The 19912-nt window shown below is 41.8% G+C and overlaps 1 protein-coding gene across 1 annotated transcript; it reads right to left on the bottom strand.

Annotated features, from left to right (window-relative positions):
- Nucleotides 1-3342: 3342 nt before the first annotated feature.
- LOC120064530 (cytochrome c1, heme protein, mitochondrial) lies at nt 3343-17622 on the bottom strand. The gene is made up of 7 exons (XM_039015142.1): nt 17517-17622; nt 10898-11088; nt 10531-10657; nt 8759-8916; nt 7525-7685; nt 4582-4682; nt 3343-3673 (listed from the first exon to the last, which is right to left on the bottom strand). Exons 1-7 carry the CDS (start codon nt 17595-17597, stop codon nt 3569-3571), a joined length of 924 nt encoding a protein of 307 aa, XP_038871070.1. The 5' UTR covers nt 17598-17622; the 3' UTR covers nt 3343-3568.
- Nucleotides 17623-19912: the final 2290 nt, after the last annotated feature.

Here is a 19912-nt window from a genome sequence, read left to right as displayed (position 1 = left end):
ACCTTGCGCAATACCCTAGATGCAGTTGCACCCCTAAAAACGAAAAACATTTGTCATAAGAAACTAGCTCCCTGGTATACAGAAAATACCCGAGCTCTGAAGCAAGCTTCCAGAAAATTGGAACGGAAATGGCGCCACACCAAACTGGAAGTCCTCCGACTAGCTTGGAAAGACAGTACCGTGCAGTATCGAAGAGCCCTCACTGCTGCTCGATCATCCTACTTTTCCAACTTAATTGAGGAAAATAAGAACAATCCAAAATTTATTTTTGATACTGTTGCAAACCTAACTAAAAAGCAGCATTCCCCAAGTGAGGACGGCTTTCACTTCAGCAGTAATAAATTCATGAACTTCTTTGAGGAAAAGATCATGATCATTAGAAAGCAAATTACGGACTCCTCTTTAAATTTGCATATTCCTCCAGGGCTTAGCTGTCCTGGATCTGCACAGCTCTGCCAGGGCCTGGGATCGGGAGAGACACTTAAGTGTTTTAGTACTATATCTCTTGACACAATGATGAAAATAATCATGGCCTCTAAACCTTCAAGCTGCATACTGGATCCTATTCCTACTAAACTACTGAAAGAGCTGCTTCCTGTGCTTGGCCCTCCTATGTTGAACATAATAAACGGCTCTCTATCCACCGGATGTGTACCAAACTCACTAAAAGTGGCAGTAATAAAGCCTCTCTTGAAAAAGCCAAACCTTGACCCGGAAAATATAAAAAACTATCGGCCTATATCGAATCTTCCATTCCTCTCAAAAATTTTAGAAAAAGCTGTTGCGCAGCAACTCACTGCCTTCCTGAAGACAAACAATGTATACGAAATGCTTCAGTCTGGTTTTAGACCCCATCATAGCACTGAGACTGCACTTGTGAAGGTGGTAAATTACCTTTTAATGGCGTCAGACCGAGGCTCTGCATCTGTCCTCGTGCTACTAGACCTTAGTGCTGCCTTTGACACCGTCGATCACCACATTCTTTTGGAGAGACTGGAAACCCAAATTGGTCTACACGGACAAGTTCTGGCCTGGTTTAGATCTTATCTGTCGGAAAGATATCAGTTTGTCTCTGTGAATGGTTTGTCCTCTGACAAATCAACTGTACATTTCGGTGTTCCTCAAGGTTCCGTTTTAGGACCACTATTGTTTTCACTATATATTTTTCCTCTTGGGGATGTTATTCGAAAACACAATGTCAACTTTCACTGCTATGCGGATGACACACAGCTGTACATTTCAATGAAACATGGTGAAGCCCCAAAATTGCCCTCGCTAGAAGCCTGTGTTTCAGACATAAGGAAGTGGATGGCTGAAAACTTTCTACTTTTAAACTCGGACAAAACAGAGATGCTTGTTCTAGGTCCCAAGAAACAAAGAGATCTTCTGTTAAATCTGACAATTAATCTTGATGGTTGTAAAGTCGTCTCAAATAAAACTGTGAAGGACCTCGGCGTTACTCTTGACCCTGATCTCTCTTTTGACGAACATATCAAGACTGTTTCAAGGACAGCTTTTTTCCATCTACGTAACATTGCAAAAATCAGAAATTTTCTGTCCAAAAATGATGCAGAAAAATTAATCCATGCATTTGTTACTTCTAGGCTAGACTACTGCAATGCTCTACTTTTTGGTTTGTGCTGTGGTGGAGATCTTTGTGGGCTATACTCGGCCTTGTCTCAGGATTGTAAGTTGGTGGCTGAAGATATCCCTCTAGTGGTGCGGGGGCTGTGCTTTGGCAAAGTGGGTGGGGTTATATCCTTCCTGTTTGGCCCTGTCCGGGGGTATCATCGGATGGGGCCACAGTGTCTCCTGACCCCTCCTGTCTCAGCCTCCAGTATTTATGCTGCAGTAGTTTGTGTCGGGGGGCTAGGGCCAGTTGGTTATATCTGGAGTACTTCTCCTGTCTTATCCTGTGTGAATTTAAGTATGCTCTCTCTAATTCTCTCCTTCTCTCTTTCTTTCTCTCTCTCGGAGGACCTGAGCCCTAGGACCATACGTCAGGACTACTGGGCATGATGACTCCTTACTGTCCCCAGTCCACCTGGCCTTGCTGCTGTTCCAGTTTCAACTGTTCTGCCTGCAGTTATGGAACCCCTACCTGTCCCAGACCTGCTGTTTTCAACTCTTAATGATCGGCTATGAAAAGCCAACTGACATTTATTCCTGATTATTATTTGACCATGCTTGTCATTTATGAACATTTTGAACATCTTGGCTCTCTCTAATTCTCTCCTTCTCTCTTTCTTTCTCTCAGAGGAACTGAGCCCTGGGACCATACGTCAGGACTACCGGGCATGATGACTCCTTGCTGTCCCCAGTCCACCTGGCCTTGCTGCTGTCCCAGTTTCAACTGTTCTGCCTGCGGTTATGGAACCCCTACCTGTCCCAGACCTGCTGTTTTCAACTCTTAATTATCGGCTATGAAAAGCCAACTGACATTTATTCCTGATTATTATTTGACCATGCTTGTCATTTATGAACATTTTGAACATCTTGGCCATGTTCTGTTATAATCTCCACCCGGCACAGCCAGAAGAGGACTGGCCACCCCTCATAGCCTGGTTCCTCTCTAGGTTTCTTCTCTTCTCTTTATCCATTCAAGGGGTACACAAAGTAACAATTTTGTTTTTCCTAAATTGCTTCGAATCTAAAAACCTTATTAAAATAAACATTTGAACCAAAATGCAGATCTTATCTCAGGCAGCTAGAGTTGACAGTATATGGTTGTGATCATGGTGATTTCAAAATTGTTAAAAATAAGCCATGCTCATTCATGATTAATTTAGGATTTTAGACAAACGTCAGAGGGCTATTGCAAGAAACTACATTAGATCATTTTTTGCAGTTAATATTAATTGCCAGTTTTTAGAATTTAACAGAGTTTGAAATTAGGATATTTTGCTCTAGACAAGGGCAATTCTCGGCCTAGAGCCGACATGGAAATGAATATTTAAACAATTCCAAAAGCAAAACTTTCCCCTCAACTAAATGTAAAAATTAAGCTCAAATAATGCAACATTTTTTAACTATAAAAATAAAGTTTCCTTGCTGGACAAGGATTATCCAGACTTTTAAGAATCACTATAAATTAGTGCATAAATTAAATATGTAGAAAGTGAATGAACCACATCAAGACAAGAAATTTGTGGCGTAGGTGCATTGCAGAACATGGTCACAGGTAGCATCGAGTTATAACGGTTTATTCGGTACACCAGTGTTTATTCAATATTTACACAACAAAGTGTAGAGAACCCATGATGTGACAGATTCCCAACAGCACAAGGTTGCAGGACTTGAGTCCCATCAAAGAACAGGTTAACCATTAGACAACAACCTGGACACGTTTCTTTTGATAATTTATTTTGTACAGTAAAACAGTATAGAGGTTGTGTTTACATCCTTTCCCGTTGGAGGAAATAACTCATTGAGAGGTTACCCAGAAAGTGAATTAGGGCAACCATATCATAAATACATGTTTTTTTTTTTTTTTTAAAGGACAATCGCAAATCAGAGGGGTCAGAATTTTAGCCGAGAAGCAACATGGGCAGTCAGAATGCAGCTGTCTTTACTTTGGGGGTCTGTAAGCGATCTTCCTGCTCTTCAGCACCGACCACCTGTGCCTCTTCATGTAATAGACCAGGGGGATCAAGATGGCGGAGCCCATGAGCAGCTGGGGGAAGAAATTGTTTGAGTGAGATGGGGTCAATGTCAACTGTGATGAGAGTAATGTAGAAAGGGAGCAATTTGGAAGCAAGGGCCAAAAAGACCAATCCAAAACAGGGGATTTGACTTAGTGACTCCTTTCAAACTTCTTATTTTATGTTTTAAAACATGACAAGTAGTGGTTCCATACATATGAAATTGAATGTAATGAATATAATTTAAAAAGACTTGAGGGATCCAAGCAATGCCCCACATAGACCTACCAATTTTTAAGACTACAAAGGTATTGTGTCAAACAATGGAAAGGAATGTCCTAAATCAGGGATGTATTCACTAGAAACCAACCAAAGAAAATCCAAAATAGAGGGACTACCTGCATTTGTAGCCCCCCCCCATTTTTTTTCTCCATTGTTAAACATGTTCTATTGAAAAACAGTCCGTGGGGCGACGCACAATTGGCCTAGCGTCGTCCGGGTTAGGGAGGGTTTGGCCGGTAGGGATATCCTTGTCTCATCGCGCACCACCGACGCCTGTGGCGGGCCGGGCGCAGTGCGCGCTAACCAAGGGAGCCAGGTGCACAGTGTTGGTGCGGCACATTGGTGCGGCTGGCTTCCGGGTTGGAGGCGCGCTGTGTTAAGAAGCAGGTTGGGAAAACAACTTGGTTGGGTTGTGTTTCGGAGGACGCATGGCTTTCGACCTTCGTCTTTCCCGAGCCCGTACGGGAGTTGTAGCGATGAGACAAGATAGTAATTACTAACAATTGGATACCACGAAATTGGGGAGAAAAGGGGAAAATTTATATATATAAAAAAAAAAAAACAGTTTGCACTATTGAATACACCCTAGGTTGCAAATACATTTCTGATTACAACTATCTCCATTACGGCAGTGGCTAGCGCCTCCCTGCCAGCTTACCTTCAGGCCCATGCGTTTGCGCTGGTCGTGCTCAGGCTCGGCCGCCCACCGGAGGAAGGTGCACACGTCCTTGGCCACCTGGCTCATGGTGGCTGGGGTTCCTGTCAACACATGAAAATGGAAGGTTTTACTTGCAATGACTGTGATGTGATCGTCTTCTCTACTTTAGTTGAACGCACTGACTAAGTTGCTCTGGATAAGAGCGTCTGCTTAATGACAAAAATGAATGATGTAGACTACACTGAACAAAAATATAAATGCAACGTGTTTCATGAGCCGAAATAAAAGATCCAAGAATTGTTCCATACGCACTAGAGGTCGACCGATTAATCGGAATGGCCGATTAATTAGGGACAATTTCAAGTTTTCATAACAATCAGTAATCAGCATTTTTGGACACCGATTATGGCTGATTACATTGCACTCCACGATGAGACTGCGTGGCAGGCTGACTACCTGTTATGCGAGTGCAGCAAGGAGCCAAGGTAAGGTGCTAGCTAGCATTAGACGTATATTATAAAAAACAATCTTAACATAATCACTAGTTAACTACACATGGTTGATGATATTACTAGTTTATCTAGCTTGTCCTGCGTTGCATATAATCGATGCGGTGCCTGTTAATTTATCATTGAATCACAGCCTACTTCACCAAACGTGTGATTTAATAAGCGCATTCGCGAAAAAAAGCACTGTCGTTGCACCAATGTGTACCTAACCATAAACATCAATGCCTTTCTTAAAATCAATACACAAGTATATATTTTTAAACCTGCATATTTAGTTAATATTGCCTGCGAACATAAATTTATTTTAACTAGGGAAATTGTGTCACTTCTCTTGCGTTCTGTGCAACAGTCAGGGTATATACAGCAGTTTGGGCCGCATGGCGTGTTGCGAACTGTTTGAAGACCATTTCTTCCTAACAAAGACAGCCAACTTCTCCAAATGAGGGACGATTTAACAAAAGTGCATTTGCGAAAAAAGTACAATCGTTGCACGTACCTAACCATAAACATCAATGCTTTTCTTAAAATCAATACACATAAGTATATTTTTTTTTAAACCTGCATATTTAGTTAAAAGAAATTCATGTGAACAGGCAATATTAACTAGGGAAATTGTGTCACTTCTCTTGCGTTCATTGCATGCAGAGTCAGGGTATATGCAACAGTTTGGGCCGCCTGGCTCGTTGCGAACTAATTTGCCAGAATTTTACATAATTATGACATAACATTGAAGGTTGTGCAATGTAACAGCAAAATTTAGACTTATGGATGCCACCAGTTAGATAAAATACGGAACGGTTCCGTATTTCACTGAAAGAATAAACGTTTTGTTTTCGAAATGATAGTTTCCGGATTTGACCATATTAATGACATAAGGCTCGTATTTCAGTGTGTTATTATATTATAATTAAGTCTATGATTTGATAGAGCAGTCTGACGGGCGGTGGTAGGCAGCAGCAGTGTTCATTGTTCATTCAGTATTGTTGTAATTGTCATTATTACAAATAATCGGTATCGGTGTTGAAAAATCATAATCGGTCGACCTCTAATACGCACAAAAAGGTATCAAATTCTGCACACAAATTTGTTTACATACCAGTTAATGAGCATTTCTCCTTTGCCAATCCATCCACCTGACAGAAGTGGCATATTATGAAGCTGATTAAACAGTATGATCATTGCACCTTGTGCTGGGGATAATAAAAGGCCACTAAAAATGTGCAGGGTTGTCACAACACAATGCCAGTTGTCTCAAGTTGAGGGAGCGTACAATTGGCATGCTGACTGATGGAATGTCCACCAGAGCTGTTGCCAGAGAATGTAATGTTAATTTCTCTACCATATGCTTGCCTCCAACGTCGTTTTAGAGAATTTGGTAGTACGTCCAACTGGCTTCACAACCGCAGTATGGCGTTGTGTGGGCGAGTGGTTTGCTGATGTCAAAGTTGTGAACAGAGTGGCCTTGGCGGTGGGGTTATAGTAGCGGCAGGCATAAGCTACAGACAATGAACACAATTGCATTTTATTGATGGCAATTTGAATGCACAGAGATATCGTGTCAAGATCCTGAGGCCCATTGTTGTGCCATTCATCTACCTCAATCACCTAATTTTTCAGCATGATAATGCACGGCCCCATGTCGCAAGGACTTGTACACAATTCCTGGAAGCTAAAATGTCCCAGTTCTTCAATGGCCTGCATACTCACCAGACATGTCACCCATTGACCATGTTTGGGATACTCTGGTGTACGACAGCGTGTTCCAGTTCCCGCCAATATCCAGAAATTTCGCACAGCCATTGAAGAGTGGGACAACATTCCACAGGCCACAATCATCAGCCTGATAAACTCTATGCGAATAAGATGTCACGCTGCATGAGGCAAATGGTGGACAACCCAGATACTAAACCATGCCCCTACTTTAAAAAAAAAAAGCCATCTTTTACCAATAGATGGATATCTGTATTTCCAATCATTTGAAATCCATAGATTAGGGCCTAATGAATTTATTTAAAATTGACTGATTTCCTTATATGAAATGTAAATCAGTAAAATCTTTGAATTTGCGTTTATTTTTGTTCAGTATATATCCAATATCGAATCATTTTATTTAACTAGGCAAGTAAGTTCAGAACAAATTCTTATTTACAATGTCAACCTGGACGACACTGGGCCAATTGTGCGCTGCCCTATAGGATTCCCAATCACGGTCGGTTGTGATACAGCCTGGAATCGAACTAGTGCCTTAGACCGCTGCGCCACTCTGGAGCCCTTAGTCTATTAATCTATAACCAGAACCTAGATATTTAGTCTGGCATGTCAAGGGTCAAAATGGAGTCGTGCGAGCGATGCAAAAAAAAGAAGCACTTTCTGAATTGATTTATCATTATATTATTTCAAGTTAGTGATCCCTAGCAGAGGGAATCTTACTGACCGTCCTCAAACTCCAGGACCTCATTGTAGATGGGGGGAGCCATGCCGATGGCCTGGCCAGGGAAGTAGGGGTTGTAGTAGAGGCCCTCTCTCACCTCCACTCCAGCAGGGGGCTCACAGTAGCCTGTCAGCAGGGAGAACACATAGTCTTCACCTCCATGTCTGGAACAATGGAGAAAAACAACTTAGGACATAGCACTTGCAAGCTAAGGTATAATATCATGGTAATAGCAGTGGAGTGTCTTGTGGATTTACAAAAGTATTATCCTGCTTTATAGACACTTAAAAACATTTTTGGTGAAGAAAAGGTTACAATATATTCTACCTTGAATCTAACGTTTCGTTTACTGTCGATATTCCCAAATCACCAGATACTCTGGAGCACGGGTCTCCAACAGGTCAATCGTAAGCTACCGGTAACTCGCAGCCCACCTATGAGTAGCTCGCCAAACAATTCTGAAAATACATACATTTTCCACTGCAAACTGTCATAAACAAATCGTACAAGTATCAGACACCGCAAGCTCCCATCTAATCAATGTACCATTGACATTATCCCAACGCTGGTTAGCCACTATTGGCTTAAAAAGCCAAACCTAACACTATCTGACAATTAATTTCCAGCAATATTGCCCGCCTGTGTGGTGAGTACATTTGTCTATCACTCCGTGTGTAGCGAGTTGATGTGATAACCATCTTGTAGGTTGACAGATACTTTACCAAAAACCTTATCAATTCAAATGTTAACTGCAACGTAGGCTTACCAGGCAGAAGTATATAATTTGTATCTATTATTTGTTATTTATAAACTTTGCCATGAAATGAGCAGCAGCAGTGCGGAACCACCACTAGACCGCCAAATTCCTCACGCACTAGATGTGCAATTTAAGGGGAATTAGTCAGATCAAAATCTCTTTTTTTTTTTTTTTTTTTTTTTTTAGGTCTGGAAGAAAACAAGTCTTCTGATGTGATTTAAGCATTGACATGTACTCAGAACATCCAATGTTGTTTCTCTATGAACAATTGTAATGTTGAGTGAAAAACAGAACATATTCTGATTATTATTTTACCAGGCATATTGACAGAAAACAGTGTCAAAGAGAAAGTAGTGCACTAAGGACCCAGGGAAGGAGAGAAGAACGTGCCTATTAGAAAGCTACCAAAAAAAATAGTAGCTTGTGCTCTCCTGCTAGAAAAGGTTGGAGAATGTTGCTCTGGAGTGAGCAGCACAGTACCTGGCATTGACAATGTAGCTGAGATCTGGGGGCAAGGCTCCCCCGTTTGCCACACGGGCAGCTTCTGGGTTTGGGTATGGCTTGGGGAAGTAGTCTGAGAGCTTTCCTGGACGGGTGAACATCTCTCCTGACTCGTCAGGGCCATCCACCACCTCAATCTGAGCAGAGAAGACAGTACTCAGTGACATGGAGAAAGACCAAGATGTCCCTAGAAACTGATAGGTCAGCTTTTAATTTTTCACTCATAATGGTTAAAGTTAGGATTTGGAAAAGCTGATCCTAAAACGTTGCCCAAGGACACGTTCTAGCCAGTGACTGACAGTCATCTATAAGGCCATGACCTTGTTTAACTTCTTATGGCTGCAGGGGCAGTATTGAGTAGCTTGGATGAAAGGTGCACAGAGGTGCCCAGAGTAAACGGCCTGCTCCTCAGTCATAGTTGCTAATATATGCATATTATTATTAGTATTGGATAGAAAACACTCTGAAGTTTCTAAAACTGTTTGAATTATGTCTGTGAGTATAACAGAACTCATATGGCAGGCAAAAACCTGGGAAGAAACCTGAGGTTGGTCGATTTTCAACTCAAAGCCTATTGAAAACACAGTAGGATATGGATCTGTTTGCACTTCCTACAGCTTCCACTAGATGTCAACAGTCTGTAGAACCTTGAATGAAGCTTCTACTGTGATGTGGGGCTGAATGAGAGGGGAATTAGTCAGTGGTCTGGCAGAGAGCCAGGTCCTGGTCACGTTCCATTACTTCTATAGACACAAAGGAATTCTCCGGTTGGAACGTTGAATATTTATGATAACAACACCCTAAAGATTGATTCTATACTTAGTTTGACAAGTTTATTCGACCTGTAATATAACTTTTTGAAGTTTTCGTCCGACATTCGGCTGGACCTGCACGAGCGTTTGGATTTGTGTACTAAACGCGCTAACAAAAGTAGCTACTTGGACATAAATTATGGACATTACCGAACAAAACAAACATTTCTTGTGGAAGAGGGAGTCCTGGGAGTGCATTCCGACGAAGATCAGCAAAGGTAAGTGAAGATTTATAATGCTTTTTATGAGTTTTGTTGACTGCACAATTTGGCGGGTAACTGTATGGCTTCCTTTTGTGGCTGAACGCTGTTCTCCGATGATTGAATATTGTGCTTTTGCCGTAAAGATTTTTGAAATCTGACACAGCAGTTGCATTAAGAACAAGTGTATCTTTAATTCTATGTAAAACATGTATCTTTCATCAAAGTTTATGATGAGTATTTATGTTATTTGAAGTGGCTCTCTGCAATTTCTCCGGATATTCTGGAGGCATTTCTGAACATGGCGAGGTTTTTGGATATAAATATGAACTTAATCGAACAAAACATATATGTATTGTGTAACATGAAGTCCTATGAGTGTCATCTGATGAAGATCATCAAAGGTTAGTGATTCATTTTATCTCTATTTCTGCTTTTTGTGACTCCTGTCTTTGGGTGGAAAAATAGCTGTGTTTTTCTGTGATTTTACGGTGACCTAACAATCGTTTGTGGTGCTTTCGCTGTAAAGCCTATTTGAAATCGGACACTTTGGTGGGATTAACAACATGATTACCTTTAAAATGGTATAAGATACATGTATGTTTGAACTATATTAATTATGAGATTTCTGTTTGAATTTGGCGCCCTGCACTTTCACTGGCTGTTGTCATATCATCCCGTTAACGGAATTGCAGCCATAAGAAGTTAATTAATCTAATGGCCAAGGACAAACCCTTACCTCCTCAGCCAAAACCTTCACTTCGGCCTCTGTGTGCGACACGCCGACCAAGTTACGGAAGGCCAGGTACTCCATGCTGTGACACGCTGAACACACTTGCTTGTACACCTGATATCCACGGCGAATGCTGCAATATAAAGAAAAACAGACATTACATCCAGTCCTCCTTTTCAGGTAAATATGATCTAGCATGTAATAAGATTCCTTGAGAAAAATTATATTTCCTTAAAATTCTAAATGTCTCAAATCAAATTTCCTATTGCTAGCACTGGAAAAAGCCTTAGTGATATCATATGATGTAACATGCAATTACACGAGATATGTTAAAGTAATTGTATGGCCCTCATGGTTAGGAGTTAGCTAATACCTGGCGTGGTCGAGGGCTGACAGCATGCCGCTGTGGGTCCAGGGGTAGTTGGGGGGATGAAGCTCCAGGTCTGAAGCCTTAACCGACTCCTGCAGCATCAGAGCCAGTCCGGCCCCTCCAGTTGTCAACACACCCAATGTTGTCAGGGCCACCTTCTTTGACCTGGGTAGACTGGCAAACGACATGTTGGCCTGTTGAGGAAGAGAGTTGACATAGAATGAATGTAGCTAACAAACTGAATGTAGATAACAAACTGACATTTGTTATCCATTTGCTCATTTGAGGTATTCGTCGCCATACTTTTTGCCTTAGCCAAAATAACCATAATATTGTGGTCAATCTTTGTTGGTTCATGAGATCACTGAATATGCGTCCCATGTCAAGGCAAAGGCATACAACTAAGCACTTATGAAACTGCCCTTTATCCATCCTTGGTTTCACAACAGATACCAAAGGAGTCCGCCTTCTAGCATCACTGAGGACTGGGGTAGGCAAACAGCAACATAGATAGCATAGCTAGTGATTAATGAAGTTGCATGAAGTCAGTAGGATATCAATTTGCTATACTGGCTGGCATCAAATACCTTTCACAAGTATAATGATAACCACACATGAAACACCGAGAAACAAGCTCACGTAGTTAGGAGGACGTTTCCCAGTTTGCAGCCTCATAAAATACTGACTAATGTTAGCAAGTCTCGAATCAATTGTTTTCAAACTGGCTATCTAGCTACCGAACAACGTTAGCTATGGAAAATTCAAACTACCTCTGCTCTGGCTCAGTTAAAATCTCATAATGCTGGCTACCTGGGTCTTCCTTTCTAGCTTGCTAGGTAACTAATACTATAGTGTAGGGATGTAACAATTCACATCGGTCCCTGATTCAAATGTATTAGATACAAGTGCATCAGTCAGCAGACCCCAAACCGATCCAAACGTAGCATGCATTGGTCAGAAAAATCCATTCAAACGTTACAAATCGCCAGTTCACACAAAAAAAGTTTGCTCATATTATAATCTTTCTACCTTACGAAAATACCTCATTTTGTGACAACCGATGCTTTCTCTCCGTCAGTGTCGAACTGCATGTAACTGTGTTGAGTCATTGATCTAAAAGTCATTTTGGATGCCGATCAACCACAGGCAACATCAGTAGCCTGGTCAAACTGCGCACTGACCAACGCGAGGTAGACGGCCTGTTCCTGATCTTGTACATCTACGTGGCACCTTCAGCATTCAAACCCCAAAAAGTCTTGTGTGATATTAAGCTTTAGTTGAGTAACAACCGATGTACTGTTGACTAACCCCATTTCGTACAAATTTGCGCAACCGCTGCATTCAAACGAGGCTGCAATAAAAACGAATGGGACTGTAGCGACTGTGTTAGCATCAAAATCTGAGGTGTGAACTACGTTTATATTCAAGCATTGATTAACATGGTAATGGCCCGATAATATTGGGAAAAAACTGACCCTTCGGCAGACATTTCTTAGCGGATATTCAATTCGCAATGATTGTACTATGGGGCGTTTCAAGCCCCGAAGTGAGCATAATTGTACACTCGCAAACTCGATCAAAAACGAGGGCTGAGGGGCTTACGTTGCAAACTTCTCGTTTGGCTAATCGTTTGGACCGACGTCCAAGATGGTGACGGGGATTCCCCCAAGGGCATAAAGCGAGGGTGTCTTGAGTTTGAAACGCAGCACTAGTCAATTGTACTGAATGCATTCATTTTTTGCGTCATCACGACTCTCAAAAGCCGCCGTTTACTTCTCAAAATCAAATCTAATTTTATTGGTCACATACACATGGTTAGCAGATGTTATTGCCAGTGTAGCGAAATGCTTGTGCTTCTAGTTCCGACAGTGCAGTAATATCTAACATGTAATCTAACAATTCCACAACTACCTAATACACACATCTAAGTAAAAGAATGGAATAAGAATATATACATAAATATATGGATGAGCAATGACAGAGGGAAGATGCAATAGATGGTATAAAATACAGTATATACATATGAGATGAGTAATGAAAGATATGTAAACATTAAAGTGACTAGTGATCCATTTATTAAAGTGGCCAATGATTTCAAGTCTGTAAGTAGGCAGCAGCCTCTGTGTGTGAGTGATGGCTGTTTAACAGTCTGCTGGCCTTGAGATTGAAAAACAGCTTCTGTCTCTCGGTCCCAGCTTTGATGCACCTGTACTGACCTCACCTTCTGGATGGTAGCAGGGTGAACAGGCAGTGGCTTGGGTGGTTGTTGTCCTTTATGATCTTTTTGGCCTTCCCGTGACGTCGGGTGCTGTAGGTGTCCTGGAGGGCAGGTAGTTTGCCCTCGGTGATGCGTTGTGCAGACCACACCACCCTCTGGAGAGCCTTGCAGTTGTGGGCAGTACAGTTGCCATAACAGGCGGTGATACAGCCCGACAGGGTGCTCTCAATTGTGCATCTGCAAAAGTTTGTGAGGGTTTTAGGCGACAAATTGAAGTGGGTCTAGGCTGACAGGTACGGTGGAGGTGATATGATCCTTGACTAGCCTCTCAAAGCACTTCATGATGACAGAAGTGAGCACTACGGGGCGATAGTCATTTAGTTCAGTTACCTTTGCCTCCTTGGGTACAGAAACAATGGTGGCCATCTTGAAGCATGTGGGGACAGCAGACTGGGATAGAGAGCGATTGAATATGTCTGTAAACACACCAGCCAGCTGGTCTGTGCATGCTCTGAGGACGCGGCTAGGGATGCCGTCTGGGCCAGCAGCCTTGCGAGGGTTAACACGTTTAAATGTCTTACATCAGCTACAGTGCAGGAGAGCCCACAGTCCTTGGTAGTGGGCCGCGTCGGTGTCACTATCCTCAAAGCGAGCAAAGAAGGTGTTTAGTTTGTCTGGTAGCAAGACGGTGTCCATGACGTGGCTGGTTTTCTTATTGTAGTCCGTGATTGTCTGTAGACCCTGCCACATACGTCTCGTGTCTGAGCCGTTGAATTGCGACTCCACTGTCTCTGTACTGACATTTTGCTTGTTTGCCTTGCGGAGGGAATAACTACACTGTTTGTATCTGGCCATAATCCCAGTCACCATGTCATGGTTAAATGCGGTGGTTCGCACTTTCAGTTTTGTGCAAATGCCGCCATCTATCCATGGTTTCTTTGTTAGGGTAGGTTTTAATAGTCACAGAGGGTACAACATCTCCCATGCACTTCCTTATTAACTCACTCACCGAATCAGCGTATACGTCGACATTATTCTCTGAGGCTACCCGGAACATGTCCCAGTCCGCGTGATCAAAACAATCTTGGAGCGTGGATTCCGATTGGTCAGACCAGCATTGAATAGTTCTTAACATGGGTACATCCTGTTTGAGTTTCTGACTATAGGAAGGGAGGAGCAAAATGGAGTCGTGGTCAGTTTTGCCAAAAGGAGGGCGGGCCTTGTATGCATTGCAGAAGTTAAAGTAGCAGTGATCCAGAGTTTTGCCACCACGAGTACTACAGTCAATATGCTGATAGAATTTAGGCAGCCTTGTTCTCAAATTTGCTTTGTTAAAATCCCCAGCTACAATAAATGCAGCCTCAGGATATATGGTTTCCAGTTTTCATAAAATCCAGTGAAGTTCCTTGAGGGCCGTCGTGGTATCGGCTTGAGGGGGATATACACGGCTGTGACAGTAACCGAGGAGAATTCCCTTGGGAGATAATACGGTCGGCATTTGATTGTGAGGAATTCTAGGTCAAGTGAACAAAGGGACTTGAGTTCCTGTATGTTGTTATAATTACACCATGAGTCGTTAATCATGAAACATACACCCCCGCCCTTCTTCTTCCCAGAGAGATCATTATTCCTTTCGGCGCGACGTACAAAGAATCCAGGTGGCTGTATCGACTCTGACAGCATATCCCGAGAGAGCCATGTTTCCATGGAAAAGATTGTTACAATCCCTGATGTCTCTCTGGAAAGCAACCCGTGCCCTAATTTCTTCTACCTTGTTATCTAGTCTGGACATTAGCGAGTAATATACTCTGAAGCGGTGGGTGGTGTGCACGCCTCCGAAGTTTGACCAGAAGACCGGAGATAACTTTAGCCCCGCCCTAAAAAACAGTTTCAAATTCAACACAAACCTTCAAATAGGTATATAATGACACATTATATAAACTCTTTATAGTGTTTTATTTACATTTTTGCAGTGATAAGCTAGACAGATAAGGTGAAAAAAGCAGTTTGCACACAAGGCTTATTCCTATCCCGCAGTAGGTGTCGCTTCTCCACCCGCCATTTTTAAAAAGACCCGACAGAGCTCATTGCCTTCTTCAATCATGCAGACGGCAACATGAAGGTCTTGTCATTGATTTTGCTGGAAAGGGAAGAAATTCAGCTTTACAATGGTATTCATATTAGTTAACCTGAAAGTATTATGTTTTTTGGGATGTTAAAATAAGGTAAATTGTACATTACAGCGCAGTGTACAAAAGAGCGTTAGCTAATTATAATTTGCTATGTTATTTTCATCTATGCCCTGTTAAATTGTGTTTTACCGGAATAAAAGTAAGCTAGTGCTACCGGAAACAAATCTGGCTATGCATGCAGCACAGAGCATACAATAGATTTGATTTTGATTGTTCAGGTTCACCATCAGTAATAGTTTTGGTAGTTTTGCTTTAAACAATCAGTGTATTTCATAATCAACAACTTTAGCATTTTAGCAATTTTTAGGTTAGCTTGTTAGCTAACCCTTCAAGTTAATCCTTAACCTAACTCCTAAACTTAACCCCTAGCCCAGCTAACGTTAGCCACCTAGCTAGAATTCATAGTAATTTTAATTTGTAACATATCATATGAAATGGGTGATGGACACAAATAAATTCATACCCGTGCTTGACCTGGACTGAAATAGTACTGTTTATATTTAGGTGCAGGACCTCCACAATGCTTTTGAGCTAATATTCAATAAGAGGAACAGGAGATCAAGCTGTAGAACGTGTGGTGCCGGTGTTGTGCCGACCCCCCCCCCCTTTCGCGTGAACGCGTACGCACTCAATTCTTCCTTGCTGCGACTTGCTTGCTAGTTGAGATTTCTGATTACGTTTTGCTGCGTTTCATTTTACATGTCGGTTTGATCGCACGGGAGGCACTAGTAATGTCTGCAATTTTCAGTTTGGCTATTTGTTCATGTGTATTAGTCCATAAATAAATCACCCCTAAAAAAATAAAATGAAACACAGCCTAATGTGATCAGAAATCTCAACTAGCAAGCAAGTCGAAGCAATGAAGAATTGAGTGCGTGCGCGTTCACGCGAAGGGGGGGGATTCTGGCAGGGGGGAACTTTTCGGCACAACACCGGTAACGTAAACTCACCCCATTCCGTACAAATGTGCGCAACCGCAACATTCAAACGAGGCTACAAAGAAAACTAATGGGACTGTAGCGACTGTGTTGACTTCAAAATCTGGGGTGTGAACTACGTTTCTATTCAAGCGTAGATCAACATGGTAATGGCTCTATAGTATTGGAGAACAGTTGAAAAAACTGACCCGCCTTTACATCGTGACGTATCATGCCATAACATACAGCACACATAAAGCAACTATTTCTGTCATACAATCTCTCTCCACCAGGTGTAGCACTTCTCTCTACCATTTAAAAACAAGAAATGGACAATGACAGGGGTAAGGGGGATACCTAGTCATTTTTTGCTTCATCACTGCAAGCAGTCATGACTCTCAAAAGCCACTGTTTACTTCTGAAGATCGCTTTAGCACCGCCCTAAAAACCTGATTCAAATTCGACACAAACCTTCAAATAGGTATGTAATGACACATTATATAAACTCCTTAGTGTTTTATTTACATTTTAGAGGCGATAAGTTGGTCAGATCGAGAGAGAAAAAAGCCATTTCCCCACACGACATCTCTCCTTCTCACTATCACGCATTAGTTTCGCTCACCCACCCACCATTTAAAAAAAAAAAGACCAGACGGAGCTCATTTCCTTCTTGAATCATGCAGAAACGGGCAGCGTGGAGGTCTCGTCAATGATTTTGTTAGAAAGGGGAGAAATTGTGCTTTACAATGGTATTGACATTACAGTTGATCTGGAAGTATTACATTTTTTGGGCGCTAAAATAAGGTCAATTGTACGGACCAAGGCGATGCACAAGAGTGAGTTAGTTTACGTTACTCAGCTCAGGTGAGCTCCCGTCCAAGTCAAGTACTGATTACACACCATACTAAATGGATGTCCCGGATTTATGTACAGAGTAATACGAAATGCTATGAGACCAGGTTGGTGATACCGGCATCGGCACACTGCTTTGATTTTAAAGTAAACTGCTTTTCGATTTCAACACATGCTCCGGTATCAAACGTAACATCACTATTATCAACCATCCATCACGTCAAATATAGCAACGTTCGTTCGCACACTGAGTTGCACTTTAACATGTAGCTATCAACCTCACACTGGGTAACGTAATCATTGGTCGAGTGACCTTGTCTGTGTAAGCTAGCTACCCGGCTAGCTGTCAGGGTGGCTTTGAACGTTTTAAAAATTTTTTTTTTTTTATATATTTTTTTTTAGAAACGAACAAACTCCAAAACAGCATAAACATGTTAGCATACCCGAGGAGCCTTGATCATTTTTGGCGTGCATAGGAAGGCTCGTCCAGTCCCCGATAGTACGACCACTCGTAGTGCCGCCATCTTTTTGTCGTCTGATGCCTCGAAAGACAGCGGAACGCGGCTGAATCCACTGCCCCTCCCCTTCCCTACAGAAAATTACACAAGATGTGTTTATACAACCTTGCCTTGCTTTAAGTGTTTGACAGCCGATTTTGTGTCATGTGTATCGACAATGTCTACATAATCATGTTTTATTGTTCGAACGAATGAAATATAGCGAATATCAGACGTTATTTGAAGTTAATTCATAAAAAGTTTTGAAGGCCATAATAAAAACGGCGACACCTATTGGTCGGGGGACTTTAAGATGACATAACTGTGTTTAACTGTTTAATTCTTCTTGAAATTATTGAATAGTCTTATTTGGTCATACAGCCAGAAGTTGCAAGAGATGGCAGCATTGGTTTGTAAGCTTGTAGATAGCAGTGTAGTGTGTTCGTGCAGCAGCTGTCCTACAATAACCCTCTGCCCTGGAGAGTGCAGGGCCTACTTTCCCCTCCCAAAAAATCTAACATGCAGCCCATGACTGTCATATTTGTAAATAAAAGGTACACTGGTATAATCATATGAAAATATTTGTTTTTGCATGTTTCAAGCATGCTGTAGGTAACATATTGGGTCGACCTGAATAGTGAGATAGACCAGTAGATGGAGTCAAAGCCCCATAAAATCAGCTGTCTGGTAAAATTTTGTCAACAGTGTGCAAAATGGCAATGATTTGTCATTCTGCTTTACAAGAGCTGTAATGTCCTTCCAGCAGTAGCGGTGCCTGGGTAAAAACACTGGGGAAGCCAAGCCCCCCCCCCCATATTACAACCTACACTGTGTGTGTTGTCATAATTGCGTTGTTTGCTGTTAATTCATATGCCTTGTGAATGTGATCTAAAGGCTGAGACAATAAGAAGATAGTGGCAGAATAAATTCAACCACACCTTTGTTTTATCACAAAACCAGATAGCAACCTCTGTCCGGTGATGTCCTTGACGCATATTGCATATCACAGACAGTTACATGACCTACAGCATGGTTAAGCAAGTTAATGTTTCCGACATTTTCGGACAACTACATAACTATTGATTTATAACCATAGAGCGTTACCGCAAGTCGCAAAGAAAACAGGAGCTGCCTCCACTAATCCAGCACCATTTCAACTTCAACATTTCAACATCATCAAATCACCTCTGCTTAGTCTAACACAGTGACAACTAAAAGATACCAACATTTTTTTTGTCCAATCAACATAAGCTAAATATGATGTGGCTGTCCATGGTTCTGATTTCTGTTTGAACGCATGTACACGCGCACTTTTATTTTTTGTTGTCCTAGGCTACCTGGCTAAAATGCTTCCTCGCTAGCCTAACTTCCATTCATGGACAACATTAGCTAGTTAATATTAGCCTTCTACATCTAGCTACTGTACATATTGAATTTCTATCCTCTCAGGCCAGTGTATGAATTAATGGTTGAATCGCTGTTATAATCATTGGCCAATACGGAGAATTAAGTCAAACCACAAGTCCAAATCCCTATCTCCATCCATGGCTAATTTAGGAAAGGGACTATTTTTGCTAGCTAGCTAGCCACCGGAGAACAACCACACAACGAGATGCAACAATTCAAGTTGTTTCTGTGAAGGACGTGTGCTCTTAAAGAGATTTGATAGGAGAGATGCCAAATCTAAGTTGGCTTCTCTTGACACTTATTCTTTTCCGCCACCATTCACAGTTGAGCTCGCTCAGTTTAGCTCAATGCTGATTGGCTAACTTCTTATACTTTTATACTTTTTTGTCAAGGGAGGCCAAATGCTCGCTGGCTTCCCTTGCATTCAATGCTACTGGCGGCAACAATGTCATACTCGTTTGGACCAGACCGTATCAGATAGATGACCTACACATAGAGAGACAGAGGGGCGCTGTTTCACTCGTTTGGATGCGTTCTCCTCTGAGATACATTCAGCCTCTTGCGAATTGAATGAAAATTATGAAACCCAGAGCGAAGCCTTGCTTCCATTGAATACACACCACTGCCTTCCATGAAGGGTATTTTTACATTTTGAGTAATTTAGCAGACACTGGTGCTGAGCGATTAACCAACATTTTGTGTAGTTTTTTCGGTTAAATTACTTTAATTGTATTTAGTTTTTTTTTTTTGTGAGCCCAACACACCATTTCTCTACAGAGAAATAAACACAAAAAAACTATGTGGGACGCTGGGCTGAAGGGAGTTGTAGTTTTCATTAAGCAAATATTCAACCTAGTTCAGGGCAGAAACGTGGTAATTAACTACAATGGAAGAGATGGAGGCTCGCACACTGTAAAAAAAAAAAGAATACATCC

This window comes from Salvelinus namaycush, chromosome 2 (assembly GCF_016432855.1).
Source record: "Salvelinus namaycush isolate Seneca chromosome 2, SaNama_1.0, whole genome shotgun sequence".
Taxonomy (NCBI): domain Eukaryota; kingdom Metazoa; phylum Chordata; class Actinopteri; order Salmoniformes; family Salmonidae; genus Salvelinus; species Salvelinus namaycush.
Note: the sequence above shows the minus strand (reverse complement) of the source record. Positions and strands in the feature narration are given on the sequence as shown.